Source organism: Telopea speciosissima, chromosome 8 (genome assembly GCF_018873765.1).
Source record: "Telopea speciosissima isolate NSW1024214 ecotype Mountain lineage chromosome 8, Tspe_v1, whole genome shotgun sequence".
NCBI lineage: Eukaryota > Viridiplantae > Streptophyta > Magnoliopsida > Proteales > Proteaceae > Telopea > Telopea speciosissima.
In genome coordinates, this window is record NC_057923.1 from 4,472,743 (window position 1) to 4,487,944 (window position 15,202).

Consider the following 15,202-nt stretch of genomic DNA (forward strand, 5'->3'; position numbering starts at 1 on the left):
CAGGGCAGGCACTGTACTATCTACTCCTTCGTGTTCATCTGAGGCTGAAAAGTTTCTCAACTCTCTCTCTCTCTCTCTCTCTCTCTCTGTGTTGAAAACTCTTAGGAAGAATGCCAGGAATCAGAGGCTCTGCTGCTTATTCACATGAACCCCCTCGTGATCCATGCCTGAAAATTAATTCGAAGGTAGGTCGCTCACTCTTATCTTTCTCTGTGTTTTCCTTTCATTTTGATCGTGTGCTTTGGTGTTAAGATAGCTGAGAAGATGAACTGAGTAGTGTTAGATTATCTTCTTCGTATGTTGTGTTTTCTGTTGGATTATTCTCTTTATTCCTCTTTAGGTCGGGGATTTTGGTTGTTCCGTGGATGTACTGGATTTCTAAAATTGAATCCTCGATTATTCGAGGTTGTTGAATCAACTGTGCAAGTTCCCTGTTGGTGACGGAAGCAGTTAGGCTATTCATTGGCCGTGGAAATGAGTATCGGAGTTATGGCTGTGTTACCAATAAAAGAAGGGGAATGAAAATGAAATTGATTTTAAAAAGAAAAGAAAAAATTATGATTGTATTATCTACTTAAAACTCATTATATTTAGTAATTATACTTTCAGATGTATTTAATTATACTTTTCAGATGCAAAGTAAAGTGAAATATAGTAATTAGAAATGGAATGTTTTGGAATTGATTACACAATCATGTTAGAAAATTATTACAAAAACTTCCATTTTAGTATTGATTTGATTTGATTTGATTTCCCTTGCACAAACTAGTCTATCGAATGTTCGACTTGGAATTTGGAAACACCTTCTAGGAATTTTAATTCTACTACGTATTTTAATTTATTGCTTGTCTAGAACTATATTCACGTTTTCTGCTTAAAATTTATATGCTTCAGCTCTGTGAAGTAAGAATGTACACCCTGTCTTTTCTTTGTCCTGGTGCAGGAGCCTTTCAATGCAGAGCCACCACGTTCAGTCTTAATTTCGTCCTATGTGACTCCAGTGGAGTTCTTCTACAAGAGAAACCATGGCCCAGCCCCAATAGTTGATGACATTGAGAGGTCGTACTCTATTGTACTTTCATTTCTACAGTTTTTTTGGTAACCTTTTCCCCCAACTCTTTTAAAGGTTGTGATGCTTGGAAAGCTTACATTGACTACCACCACCTGTTGGGCAGAACAGATATCGTGTTTGTATATTTGGATTGGTGGAAAATCCCAAGGAGCTATCCTTGGACGATATCAGGTGAGCTACAAGTGTAGGATAGTAGTTTGTTCCCCCCTCCCCTTTTTTTTTTCAGTTGGCTGCACCTTGTAAGATGAATTGGGATTCAGAGCACTAAGTTTGATCTTCCATCTTTTCATCTTGTATAGACAAGTTTCAATGAGATACTTAATTGTGTGAATTTCAGGAAGCTACCAAGGTACGATGTGACCGCTACTTTACAGGTATGTTCATTGCAGTTTGAGATGTACTACAAGCACAGATCTTTGTTGGGTGACAGAATCAGTTGCTTCAAAGTTCTAATCGTTAATGTATTCATGTTCTGTGACCTCAAGCATCTGATGCATTACAAGTTACAGTGTGCAGGCAACAGGAGGACAGCAATGAGCAAAGTAAAAACAGTGAAGGGTGTTGGTTGGGATGTTGCTGCTATTGGAAATGGTTTGTCTGCCTATTTTCTGTCATCTGCAATTTATTGATGTAATTCTTGCATCTAAACATTGATGGTTTTTCCTTTTCTCTTTTATTTATTTATTTATTATTTTTTGGTGTTGTGGGTTGGGGTTGGGTAGGAATACGTTCATCTGCTACTTTGGTTCCTTTGGTAGAGGACCTCTGGTTGGCCATGTGAATTGTGATTCATCTTACTAGCATAAGTTGTCTGATGGAAAATTGGGATTTTCCTGAGTTGTACATAGCTCCATGTCAATGGGCTGGAATTGGCTTCATCCTTGTGGCTGGTGTAATGGAGGGTGGGCCTGGGTTGGTATAAACCTGTTGGCTGAGCTTGGCTGGAACTTTGAGTGCAGCACTAATTTTGCCTGCCTGGTTCAAGTATCTGGAACCAATGCCTAACTGAGATGTAGATTCCTGCGAATTATAGACATGTCAATGTGAGGGTATAATTTGACTGTCATTGTAGAAACCTATGTATTGATTTCTAAATTAGCCACACATTTTTTAAATTCTGTTCTGAAATATCCTGTTTTGTACTATCCTGAAGACTCTGGAAACAGCCTCTCTGCAAAAGCAGGGGTAAGGCTGCGTATATTATGACCTTCCCCAGACTCCACGGTGGCGGGAGCCTTGTGCACTGGGTATGCCCTTTTTTTACTATCCTGAAGACTTGTAGGCCTTATTTTAGCCAGAACCTGGCCTGATACCCAAAAAAGTGAGCTTGATGTTTCTCAAACGTCTAGTGTTACTTATCCAAAAAAAAAAAAAAAAAAAAAAAAAAAAAAAAAACCCGTCTAGTGTTGGAGTACGAGATTTACTTCATTAGTTAGCTAACTAGTTTTTTATTTAATTTAAGTTGTTTAGGTGTTTTCCTTTAAAGGTTATGTTTCCTATTTCACTTAAACTTCTTTTAGTCAGATTAGGAGTTTGGTTTAGTTAGCAATATGTAGCTTGTAAGAGCCATTGGCTCACAGACAATTTATGATGAATAAAATAAGTTCTCTTCATGAGTGTTCATGTTGAAAAGCCTTGGATAATGAGATTCTGATCCTGTTGGTGAGAAGCCTTGGACAGTGGGATTCTGATCCAATTGGTCGGAAGCCATTATTATCCTCCTCTTTTTCTTATACTCTTTTTTTCCTGCAATTAAGGTACTGTTTATTCAGTTATTTTCTCTGCTAATCTGGCCAATAAAGTTCCCTGCGGTTCCCATTCCTATCATCACTAAGACTTCGGTTTGAAGGTGAGTTTCATGCTTGATTTACATTCTGATCACAGAAATCCTTAATCGATATTTTTAGCTTTCAAGTTCTGTTTTCAGTTTTCAGATCTATTGGCTAATTACAGCAGTCCTACTCTTACTAGGATTATCAGATTCTGATGGTTTTATGATGCTGATTTCAAATCTGTTTACAGAATTCTTCAATTAAAAAATTTCTCTATCACATTCTGTCTTCGATTTCAGATTCCGTTAAGTACTTGATACAGTCTTATTTCAAGTAGAATTGGTTCTATGCTCTTAATTGCTGAAATTGATACTTGTTTCTGTTGATCTGATTCTTCTGATTTTAATAGCACAACATCAATTTAGAGTTGGGTTTAATGTTCTGCAATCTGATCATTCACCAGAATTTTAGTTTGCCAGTTTTGACGCTTTCTAATTGCAGTAGGAATCCTACATAAAGTCAGATCCACCCATTGGATCAAATTTAAATTTTCAGCATTGATTCTACCCCATAAAAGAGCACTTGACCAGCTTTATGCTGATCTGATTTACTGAGCCGATTTGAAATTCTCTTTTCTGAATTTGTATGTCAGATTTAACTGTTCTTCAAATTAGTTTTAATCTGACCATAGATCATTACTCCATTTGAAGAGCATCTATCCTATTTATTTGTGATTGTTTGTCGGAGTTTAACCTTCATCTGAGAAGGTTGACTTTTTGTTGACTTTTTGGGTTAGGGCTTGCTTGGAATCCTGTCTGAGGGGTGTTTAGCCTGAACCTATGGTTCATCCTACCTACCCCCCCCCCCCCCCCCCCCCCCACCCCCACCCCCACCATGGTGTTTGAACAAGTAATGTCTATGTAATCAATTAGAGAGTAGATTTGATGAATTTCAGTCTTATATTTTGCTTGAGAAAACTGCCTTTTAGGTTCTCTTCTTTCACAGGATTACTTTATAGCTTCTGATTTCTTTCTCACAGGCTCTGTTTCTGTAAGGAAAAGAGGCATCAGTTGGCTTTAGCAATATGACCACTTGGACTTAATAACCATAATTTATCTGTCCCTTGAGCGGAACGTCCATTTACTCTCTCTCTCTACTCACCTTAGTACATTTCCTTTTCAGCGGTTTGGGGTGGGGCCAGATTGGCAGATGTCCTTGAACTCGTGGGGATACCTAAGCTGGCAGCAACCACACCATCAGGAGGAAAGCATGTTGAATTTACTAGTGTCGATAGGTGTAAGGTGAGTTCTGTTCTAATTTGGTAGTTCATATTCTTTGGCGGAATTAGTTTTCCTGATTATTCTCTGTTTCAAATTTGGAAATTTTTAGGAAGAGAATGGGGGTCCATATAAGGCATCCATCCCTTTAAAGCGGGCAACCAGTCCAGAAGCTGATGTTTTACTTGCATATGAGATGAATGGAGAGGTACATAGACTGAACATGATACTTGTCTGCTGGGAGTATCTGTATCATGGCTACAGGCAAGCCTGGGAAATTTTGCAATTTATTTCACTTGTATTTTTGAATTCTTTCTTGGGTGGGTTCTCTACACTGGCAATGAGGAGGGTATCTCTACACCAGCACCCCAAGTTATGCCATGTGGCACATTGGATAAAGCTGGAATTTTGTATCAGCTAGATCCGAAGGTCTCTGCTCACATATCAAGTTCCAACCCAAAATGGAGTTTGCCAAGTGTCCCTTTGCCATCTTGGTTCTGTCTCCTTGTGCTTGATCTGTTTCCCTCATTTTTCCCCTTAATGCTTGATTAGTAGTCAGATTCCCTTTTTCTTCTTTACTTCTATCTTGCTCCTATGATTTCTTTTCAGTTTTTTGCAAGAATACTCCTGGCGTTGTTGTAATTGGAGTTTATTTCATTTTGCCATGCAAAAGCCTCTCAATAGGGATCACGGGTATCCGTTGCGTGTAATTGTCCCTGGGGTTATTGGTGCCCGATCTGTGAAATGGTTGGATTCCATCGAAATAACTGCAGAAGAATGCCAGGTTCAAAAATTAAGCAAATGTAGTTAATCTTTTATATTTTTTGGGTGGTTGAATCTCTATGTTATTTTAACCTTTTTCTAATTCACAACTTTGATCTTACATTGCTATAAAGCAGGGTTTCTTTATGCAAAGGGACTACAAGATGTTTGCACCTTCTGTTAACTGGGACAATATTAGTTGGCCTACTCGGAGACCTCTAATGGATTTTCCTGTTCAGGTATTTATTGCCTGTTGACGCAACTTCTTTTATGTTGTCTTGCTGCCACTTCATGCTGCTTCCTTGCAAGTCTGGTTTGTCGGCTACGCTTGTCTAAAGAATGTTCTGAATTATTTGTGCTGAGAAGAAATATAAGTGGACCTTGTGGCATAACAATGTCTTTTCTGACTAAACTTTGGTGGATTTTACAGAGTGCTATTTGTTCCTTGGAGGATGTGAACGTGGTAAATGATGGAAAGGTTAGTAATCTCTTCAGCAATTACAACTTGTACAAAATGTTATGTCAATCATTTGCACCATAGGAACAGCTTTGCAGGTGTTTGCGGAACTGTCTACAAATCTCCTAACAGTTTTGACTTAGGAAGATACTTTTCGTTATTGTTATTCTCCTATGCAGATAGTGGTTGCTGGATATGCAGTATCTGGAGGTGGGCGTGGGATTGAGAGAGTGGATGTATCAGTTGACGGAGGGAAGACATGGGTGGAAGCATCCAGGTACCAGAAGCCTGATGTCCCATACACTGCTGATGATGATGTATGCTGTGACAAATGGGCATGGATATTATTTAAGGTCGAGGTCGACATACCACAAAATGCTGAGATAGTTGCTAAAGCGGTACGCAGTTGTTCTGTGAGCTCTATGTGGCAATTTTTAGCAATTTTTAGTATATAAGGGAACTTCAAATTTGATACATAGTTGTTATTATGACCTTTCTACTTACTATCAGAAAGAGTAGAAATGTGATAGAGATTTCGTTAGTAGATGAATGAGGTATTGGAAGCTATCTGACCTTTAGACTCTAAATAGTCACACTATTCATTGTTGCCATCCCCAAGCTTCATGGCATCACCCCTGCCAGACTCTTGAATTCTGCATCCCTGTTTTTATTCCATATATGTGAACTCTTCTCCTCATCTTGATGGGCAGGTTGATATGGCAGCAAATGTGCAACCAGAAGACGTGACTGTCATCTGGAACTTACGGGGAGTACTCAATACATCATGGCATAAGGTCGAAGTTCAGGTCGGGCGATCCAATCTGTAGATCAGGGGCCATAAAGAGACTTCTCAAGCACATAGGTTATGTTTGGTATGCAATTGCAGATTTGCAGATTGGGTTGTCTACAATGCATTTTGGAGCAACAGAAAGGTTGTTTGGTACACATTCCCCGTCCTGAATTCCTAGAATGGATTAAGAATGGACCTAGTTCTAACATGCTTATTATCACAAAATGCATGTACTTAACTAGTATATATAAGTGAATTCTTCTCTTATACTTACAATAAAAATCCTTCAAAATCAGCTTGAGGGGTTGACGGAGAAGAAAGAAAAGGGTTTAACACAAGGGTTCACACCTGAGTTTTCATCTCCCTCTCACTCATTGTGCAGGACCGTCGACCGTCCATATCGATTGTCCAAGGAGGCATTCTAATACTTTTGCCTTGGCATCTGATTAGACAGGAAATACCTCTATATGAGTCACATGTCAAGTTTAATCAATCATATAGTACACAACATATGGGGCTACATCTTATTTCTTTACATTCCTCAAATAAATGTGTTTTTCAAGCACATAACAATGTTAAATTAATCTTAAAATCAACACATGAGACCATTATTAGATCCCTAGATTTTAATATAGATAACACGTCCACAAAATTTAGAGGCTGATTCACTTTCAAAGCAAATAACACTTTCAAGTTTCAATAATGAATTGAAGATTACAAGATTTTTGCATGATTGTGAAGCTGGGTGATCTCCCCGTGTGGTTATTCCCCATTCAAAAGGGCTGTTAATTTGAAGAATTATGAATGTAAATGAGTCACAAAATTAGGCCCATGATCATCTTCTACCCCCACCAATCCGGGATTTTTAACCTCCTGCTTCTGTGCTCTGCAAGCTTTGCCCGAGAAAGTTTGTGACTGACCTGTCTCCATAACATATTGACAGCATCTTCCTTCTTTGGGGGGTACTGGAACTCATAGTGATGAGAGATGTTCTTAAGCCTCTCCCACATTTTCATCCATCTCTCTTTTGGGATTTGGCGAAGCTGCTGAACCATGTAACCGGGTTTTAGTGCCTCTTGGACAGAGAAAAAGATTGAGAACTCATTGTAATCAAGCTCATCCTCATAGGGGAGCTCAATCCGGTCACTCACAATGACAGGGACACAATGGCTGACAATAGCATCAAAGAGACGGCACGATGAAGGGGTATCTCCCGCAGGATTCAAACAAAATTTTGATGATCGCATTCCTTGCGAGGACTGATATAAAAGAAAGGAAATTAGACAGGCAGCAAATATGTGCTAAAGGCCCAAAAAATAGAGGAATATTTATAACAACTACCATACATGTGAGTGTGCGCGCATAAGAGAGAGCCTTAAACCTACCATAAAAACTTTCAGATCGACTAAAGCTTAACTGAACAAATGTACTGATGAAAGAAAAAAGATTTTAAAGAATATCTTATAAACATCTTAACTCAAAGGAGTCCTGGGATCACAAATGTATCCATCTGAGATTTTTTAAGACAGTAGATCTAGATGTCATGAAAAATATAGCTTAAGGTGCACTCTTCCCAATCCATCTACACTTGGGACAAGTCATGATATTGTTTTTCTCTCCACTTTTTTTTTTAATTAGTTGGGTGTGCAACATCCTGGTACTATATTAAATGAAATATATCCTACAAGTCTCAACACACATATATATATATTTTTTGGTTTATCAACACACATATTTACACAAACCAGTGAGTTGTGAATCATTAACAAATAGTAATGAGTTACAAAATAAATCAGAATATGTTGGACACAGAGAGAATAACATGGCCACTACAAATGAACTACCTTACACAACGGAAAACTAGTATCAATTCACCAATTCAACACTAACCATTTTTATGCCTTCTCCTGTTGCAATGCTTTCCTCATAGTGGACATCATCATAACCAGCTAATATCTTGCCCAGTTTAGCACGAATGATTCCTTCCTGCAACATGAACAAGGCCTACACTAATTATTTCTGATTTCCAAAAAATGAATGAACACAAATATCAATAAAAGAGAAAATTTTAACATACATCTTTTCTGACTGTCCTTCCACGGAAAAAAAGAAGTGTGGTGCGAGATTCAAATGGGTAAGGAGGATCATCATCTACAAAGGAATCCACAACATGAACATATGGTGCGACCACATCTTTGCTTAGATAAGACATGCTTTTTGGGTAGCGTCCAAAATCTGCAACAACAAGAATAGATGCATTCACCTGATCCCGAAGAAACCTGAAAGCATTCGGGTGCTGCATGGGAATTACATGGTCACGGCCTCTAGACCTCTGCCAGTGCTTGGATTTCCTCAGAAACTCCAACACGTCAATCTACAATCAGAAGCAAGAGAAATAAAATCTCAAAATAAGTACTTCATCTTGGAATCTCCATTAATGAGACATCAAAAACAGTTCAAACAGTAAAAATGACAAATAAAATCAAGCAGAATTAGAAAAAGAGAGAAATCCATAGCAAAAAAAAAAAATAGACAGACTGTATCTCCACATGCACAATTATTATCGAAACTAGGATCAATTCTACTCAATCAGTCATGATGCCCACCTAAATTAGCTCACGATTTATTGGACGGTTCAAAGTAGCCACTCGAGGGCGGCCTTCGTGCAAAAGTTAAGGTTGTTCCATTGTGATCAAGAGAGTTCGAGTCTGAAAACAGTCTCTCTGCAAAAACAGGGTAGGCTGCGTATATTATGACCCTCCCCAGACCCCCACAGTGGCGGGAGCCTCGTGCACTGGGTACGCCCTTTAAGTGATTTGAACTTTTCCACTCTGCCCGAGTCCGTGCTAATTTCCACTATAATTCATATATAGTAGTAGGAGTCTATGATCCAGAAACTCGTTAGAAAACCAATAAAATGGAAAAGCCCAAAAATTCTCCAAAAGCAAGTAAACATCACCAATTACAAATTCAAATAAATTCAAGTATAATGAAATAAATTAAAAGGAAAATTTTCAGGTAAAGTTTAAATACTGAAAACAAACAGAGCCAAAAAAGAAAGGATAACAAAAACACCTGCAATTGGCGATCGATCTCGGTATCTGGATCCTTCATGTTAATGCCGTGGGAATTGAAACTCATTGACGAGAAAAAAGGGACGAAGAAGACATCCGCCGTCTCCGGATCCAAAACCCTAACCGCCTCTCTTGTTTCATCCGCATCTCCATCTCCTTCGTAGAGAAGCGACGCCATCATCCAGTACTCCACACTGTGCTGGTTCTTGAGGCCAGAATTGGAAGGCCAGTGAGGCAAATTCCGAGCATTGACGGGTGTCTCGTCGGAACTCCGGTGGTCGAGCATGCCAATATTGAACCGAGGTGGGAGATCATACATGAAGACTCGGAGAGGTGAACGAGTACGGCAGAGGGAGAGCTGATGTTGTTGAGGTAATTGAGAAAAAGAGAAGTGTGATCTGAGATCGAGGGTTCCAGTAAATACAAAGAAGGAAATGAGGAGAATAAGGAAGAAGAAGATAGAAAAAAGAGCTTTCCCCACCATTTTCTAATCAGTTTCTCTAACGTCTCGCTGTCTTTCGTTCTCCTAGCTTTCATCCCATCCCATCCCCTCCTCCCTCCCTCTCTCTCTCTCTGATCCGTAATCGCCTCTGTGACCTTGCGTATCTCTCCATCTTTTATTCCTTATGATGATACGACGTGGGTTACTGTGAAAGGCCATACCTCAATGGAAGTGTTCTCCAGATTTTCAAATCAAATCGTGTTTGAATTGAAATCGTGAAAGATTAAATAAATGGAATACTGTAGATCCAAGTCCAGAGACTCAGGAGCATGGTCGGACCGTTTTACCCCTAAAAAATCCTGATACTGGTTTGGTTTTTTTTTTGAGCATTTTGTTTCAAGTTTTGATACCATTGATACGATATTGATGAGATATCGGTATCGACCCATTGAGCCGATTCTAATACCTAAAACCGTGTTTCCAGAGCTTTAATTGCGAGAAACATGTGCATCAACAGAGCAGCAATGTAGATCTATTAGTATATCTGAACCCTAATTCTATTATAATCATGGTTGTAAGAACTGGTATCAAAAGGATGTATCGGCCAACATGTTTGAGTTTCGCCCGAACCCAAAAATGATACGATACCAATATGGATCCAATTTTATAGACCAAACAATGGATCATTTTTTGAAAAATTACACCCAACACGACCCGATTTCAATCAATATGTATCAATATTGGTTGAGACTGCCATGGACAATGATACATAACCTTGATTATAACCGCTAGTTATATAAATATAATAAGGACAAGAGATCTTTGCTTGGTTGTGTAGCCCCTACAGGCTGCAAGAGCACGGGGGCTAATGAGTGCTCACAAGGGTATGATGGGATTTTTAATTTAAAGAGGGGTTCGGCTGTAATTTTACATGCTCCTATGTCTTGGTGCATGAGCTACGTGACCAAATGGCGTTCTAAGGGAAAGAGATCACTATCTGGTGGCGAGGCCCCTGCACTAGCACGGGGCCAATGAGAACGCATGTGGAGGCATCAACATGGATAGGGTTTTTTTATGTCAAAGGGGGTGGATGGTAATTTTGCATACTCTTGTAGTCCTATGTTTGGATGCAGGATTTCTTCGACCAGGCAGCATTCCTTTTTTTCACTTAATCAGAATTAAATCAATGAATTGTCCCCATTAAAATAGCTAAAAATCCCAAAATATAATACGTGCAATTGGGAATGCTTAGGTCTTGCAAAGCTTCCAACCATGGTTCAAGTAATCAGAAAAATCGGCAACAAAATCAATCTCCATGGATTTCAACTTTGATTTAGCCAGAATCGGCTGAAAATAGGTCGAAATTAGACAAACCCCTAAAAATCAAGTATGAATCGACGGATTCAAATTGGCAAGAATTCCAATCCAATTCAGCCAAAATTGATTCTCCAATTCCGATTCCGGGAACCATGCTTCTGACCAATGTTTTAAAATCGGGTTGACATCTACAGAATCAACTACTTTGATTAAGAATTGAACAACCCATTTCTGATTAATCTCATTTCTTCAAAACCAAGTCTATTCAAGTACAGTTGATTCATGAGAGAGTAGATCAAGATGAATGTTGACGAGGACTGGTGCAGCGTATATTTTTCGAGGTCATGAGGGTCTTCTTGTTGGTACATTTAATCATCATTTGAGAGTTGCAGAATTTTCAGCTCTCCAAATTGGTTTTCAAAAGGGGTTTTTTTTCTTGTTTTTGATATAAAGGTTAAATAAAAGACATAGCAATGGCAAATTTGTGGGTATAATGTGACTCATCATCAGTGATTGGGTCAGTTGTGTCTAAATTGGTTCCTTGGTTCTGTCGTAAAAAATATTTACCTCTTTTGCATGAACAAAAATCTCACTATTACAGGCTAATCAGGTAGCAAACATCCTTGCTAAAGAGACCCACTCATGGAACCTCTGAAGCCTTTTTTGATCTCCCTTCTCATGTGTGTTATGAGTTGATTTGGGACTCAATCTCGTCCCATGTTTTTTTTTAATTATTAGTTCTTGTTAATTTGTTTTTGAGATCTGGTTTCCTGCTAATGGCAATGCTGAAGATGGAATCCCATATTTCTTTGGAATACTTTTAGCAGGTTCATGGAAATTTCCGATCTTTTCTGTGCCAATTCAAATCAAATATAAAATCTTCAGAGAGTAAGAAGACTTGGAGTCTTGGCCTTCAGCCCCTCTGATTATGAAGCTCTCGTTTAGGCTATGAAAGGCAATGCCCTTCAACCTACGAAGCGCAAGATGAATTGATTGTTTAAGCCAAAGCTTTTTCAGCGATACTTAGAGAAGTTAGAATAATATAGAATTTGAAACATGACAAAGACATAACAAGGATACATCCACTAAGTTTGGCAGCTAAAATAGTTTGCCACTTTATTATATTGGGTGTCTAACAAGCCTAATCACTGAGTCCCCAAACCCCAAAAATAATAATAACATAATTGTCAAAATACCTAGGCGAGCCAAGGTGTTGTAAGGGGGCTGAAAACAAAATGACCAAAATGCCCACCTAGGCGACCAAAGCAGCACTAGTTGTCAAGATGCTTGGACGTCAATGCAGTCACCTAGGAGATTGATCGCTAGTTGCATGATAGGATGGATACTTAGTCAAGTTCAATGATGCTGAAATTTTATGGATATATATAGACCCCAAGATCATTTGCTCACTTGTCTTAACTGTTAGTTGATCAAGTGGCAAACTAAACCATTGAAAAATCAGGCAGTACCAAAAGGATGCATAGAAGAAGCAAGAGATAAGCAAGAGATAGTGCTGCATGGACATACGATGTGTTACTGAAAGATGATTCATACTAGAGCCTCTTCATAAAATTACTGAAAGAAAACAATTGAGATCACAACCATGTAGAGTTTAACCAAAGTACAATTGGCATCAGGATTCAGAACCGATTTGTTTCTGTTTTTTCAGAAACAAACATAAAAATGAGGAAATATTTGGGAGGATCCTCCTCTCACCTTCCAAATGAAGCCCTCCACTTCCTTTTCAGAAGGAAGTTGAATTGTTAAAACAATATCAGGATATAACTTGCATTTAACAAATCTGGAGATGTGAGGTCTACCAGGGATGCCTGTACTTGAATCAATGAATCATTTACCTCTTTACAGCAGGGATGCCTGGTTAATATCTTCCCACTTCACCAAGGATACTGCACATAGGAAAATGTAGCAAACCCGACATAAGCGATTAGAATAAGCTAACTTTAGCTCATAGCCAGTTTTTATTGAGGAAAAAAATTGAACAATTTTACTCGACGGATTGTTCAGGTTCCATCGGAAGATGAAATAGGAAAGTTTTCTCATGCTCCCCGTTCCCTTCCATTCACTCATACAATTCCAGAGACACATGTTTGCATTTTTGCATCTTATTTACTCTAGGAGGCTCAAAAATATTGATCTCCTCTAGTCCAAACGTCTGAATATATTACCATCTACATTTTCAAATTTCTGTCCTACATGGAAATAAAGCCTCCAAAGCTGTTATAGCTGGCAACAATATCAAACCCACCCGTCTGGTCTAACTCACCTCAAGGATTTCCAGATTTCCCTCTTGAAGAATGGTACCACTTTGCCAACGATAGAACACACTTCATATTGGTGGGAGACCAACTGTTGAATTATTTATCCACCCGTGTCCCCCTTTGGATAGTCCGCCGTGTTAGAGCTCCTGTATGATATACATATTGTTTCCTCCCTTTCCTACAAGGTCGGCCTTTTAGAGGAAGCGGTTCCATCAAGGTATCAGAGCAGGCGGGGGTCACGGTATCGAGTCTCCCTGGGAGCGGGCAGGTGTTGAATTATTTATCCACCCGTGTCCCCCTTTGGATAGTCCGTCGTGTTAGAGTTCCTGTATGATATACATATTGTTTCCTCCCTTTCCTACAAGGTCGGCCCTTTAGAGAAAGCGGTTCCATCACCAACTTATCCTGTTACTGTTTCAGTTTTTCTTCATCATCTAGTGTGGCCGTTCAACCTTCGAATCTGTCCTCACCAATTGGTCAGTTATAACTCGACTAACTTTTGTTTTTCTATTTCCAGACCTTAGTTTCTCATCACTGTATTCTGTCAACTCACTTCTGAGACTTCTGTTTTGTTGAGTTGAATCAAGTCTTCAAGCTTATTTGGCCTGCGTATGGCACTATTGGACCAGAGAATATCAGTTGCTACTTTCAGTCACTCTCCCAAAAAAATAGAAACCGCTGTTTCCTTACCATCTAACCTGTTTCCCAGCATTACTTCTTTAGAGATTCAGTTGTATTGTCCAGGTTAATATTCACAGATCATATTCTGTTTTCACTGGCTTTCTAACTCTGATTTGAATACTTTTTAATTCTGTGTCAGTCACATAACCTTCTATCCAACCATTGGATCTAGCCCAGGTATTGAGGCTTTATTGGACACATTAACAGGTAATCTCGACCAGAGTTTTGTCACCGTCTGATTAGTCTACTGTCGGTTACAGAGAACTCTCTCTGTTCCTGGTTTAACAATAGCCCTGCGATTCTGGTTATTTTGGTTTCCTAGTCATTAGAAGTTTGGTGATTAGGATCCCATCACCATGTCTCTAAAAATTAAACAGCAATGTATATAAAGGGCAGAAGGTAATGATTGTTTGGGTGAATTCCACCAGATTCTGGTTACTTCTGGATTGATCTATATTTTAAATAGACATCACCAAGCTTGTCCAAATGCTAACCTCTCTTCCTTCCAGGTATAACCACATGCCTTGATTCTTCTCTTTGTAATTTTGTATTGCTCTTGCAACACATATCCACTCCTTCCATCCAATATCCTCTCAACCAATAAAACATCCCAAGCCATACTTCAATTTGACAAACTAAAATCTGACCACAAATATCACTAACATCCACATCATATTTAGTTTACTAATTATAGGATCAGCTATCTCAGCCCATCATCCTCTCACCCAGGGCTTCTCACCTACAGTATCTCACCGTTGACGCATCTCACAGCTTCATCAATAGCTCTTTTTCTCTTTAATCTCTGTCTCTTTTTCTGTTGAGCCGCATATTTATTTATAATAACCCAATTACAAAAGCAATTAAGTATAATTGGGTTATTTATAATAACCCAATTACAAAAGCAACTAAGTAAGAAACTAAAACCTATAAAATAGAAACTACCCATTACATAAAAGCAATCCTATAAAATAGGAACTTCCTAGTCTAATAAAACTAATTATAACAGCTGTAGGAGTCCTCCACTACTAGGCAATTGAGTCTTCGAGTTGCATTCAATCTCCACATCAGACCCCCCCCCCAAATCACTGTTCACGTGAACAGCCCGTGATACTGTTCACATGAGCAGTAACTTTTTTTTTTTTTTTTTTTTTGGGTCTTCTTCATTCTTTGATCTACATCAGAGAGAGGAAGGGGGGGAGAGAGAGAGAGAGAGAACTGTGGTTCCATTTTGCCATTTTTCTCGTAACCACCAAGCACAGGGAAATTATTCTTAGACACT

General features: G+C 38.9%; 2 protein-coding genes across 5 annotated transcripts; one reads left to right on the plus strand and one right to left on the minus strand.

Annotated features, from left to right (window-relative positions):
- The first annotated feature begins 97 nt into the window (after positions 1–97).
- On the plus strand, positions 98–6,176 carry LOC122671037 (sulfite oxidase-like). 3 transcript variants are annotated; one of them, XM_043868125.1, is made up of 12 exons: positions 98–185; positions 944–1,059; positions 1,181–1,243; positions 1,410–1,446; positions 1,582–1,663; positions 4,027–4,145; positions 4,234–4,329; positions 4,795–4,905; positions 5,021–5,122; positions 5,314–5,365; positions 5,524–5,738; positions 6,051–6,176. In XM_043868125.1, the coding sequence occupies exons 1-12, from the start codon at positions 111–113 to the stop codon at positions 6,165–6,167; spliced, it is 1,185 nt and encodes a 394-aa protein (XP_043724060.1). In that variant the 5' UTR covers positions 98–110; the 3' UTR covers positions 6,168–6,176. The 3 variants fall into 3 exon arrangements, with proteins under 3 accessions (XP_043724060.1, XP_043724061.1, XP_043724062.1); XM_043868126.1 differs by having other exon boundaries at positions 5,314–5,361; positions 5,520–5,738; XM_043868127.1 differs by having other exon boundaries at positions 1,410–1,440; positions 1,576–1,663.
- A 623-nt stretch (positions 6,177–6,799) lies between these two features.
- LOC122671036 (probable arabinosyltransferase ARAD1) lies at positions 6,800–9,801 on the minus strand. Of its 2 annotated transcripts, XM_043868124.1 has the most exons (5): positions 9,758–9,801; positions 9,206–9,721; positions 8,208–8,504; positions 8,021–8,116; positions 6,800–7,389 (listed from the first exon to the last, which is right to left on the minus strand). In XM_043868124.1, exons 2-5 carry the CDS (start codon positions 9,686–9,688, stop codon positions 6,973–6,975), a joined length of 1,293 nt encoding a protein of 430 aa, XP_043724059.1. In that variant the 5' UTR covers positions 9,689–9,721; positions 9,758–9,801; the 3' UTR covers positions 6,800–6,972. The 2 variants fall into 2 exon arrangements, with proteins under 2 accessions (XP_043724059.1, XP_043724058.1); XM_043868123.1 differs by lacking the exon at positions 9,758–9,801 and having other exon boundaries at positions 9,206–9,741.
- Positions 9,802–15,202: the final 5,401 nt, after the last annotated feature.

What these genes read in the sequence shown, in the direction of transcription:
- LOC122671037 (XM_043868125.1), top strand. Translation starts at nt 111, where the DNA reads ATGCCAGGAATCAGAGGCTCTGCTGCTTATTCACATGAACCCCCTCGT. An exon ending in GCCTGAAAATTAATTCGAAG is followed by an intron (nt 186 to 943) that starts GTAGGTCGCTCA and finishes GTCCTGGTGCAG; the next exon opens with GAGCCTTTCAATGCAGAGCC. An exon ending in CTGAGATAGTTGCTAAAGCG is followed by an intron (nt 5,739 to 6,050) that starts GTACGCAGTTGT and finishes CTTGATGGGCAG; the next exon opens with GTTGATATGGCAGCAAATGT.
- LOC122671036 (XM_043868124.1), bottom strand. Translation starts at nt 9,688, where the DNA reads ATGGTGGGGAAAGCTCTTTTTTCTATCTTCTTCTTCCTTATTCTCCTC. An exon ending in AGATCGATCGCCAATTGCAG is followed by an intron (nt 8,505 to 9,205) that starts GTGTTTTTGTTA and finishes TTCTGATTGTAG; the next exon opens with ATTGACGTGTTGGAGTTTCT. An exon ending in CAGGAGAAGGCATAAAAATG is followed by an intron (nt 7,390 to 8,020) that starts GTTAGTGTTGAA and finishes CTTTTATATCAG; the next exon opens with TCCTCGCAAGGAATGCGATC.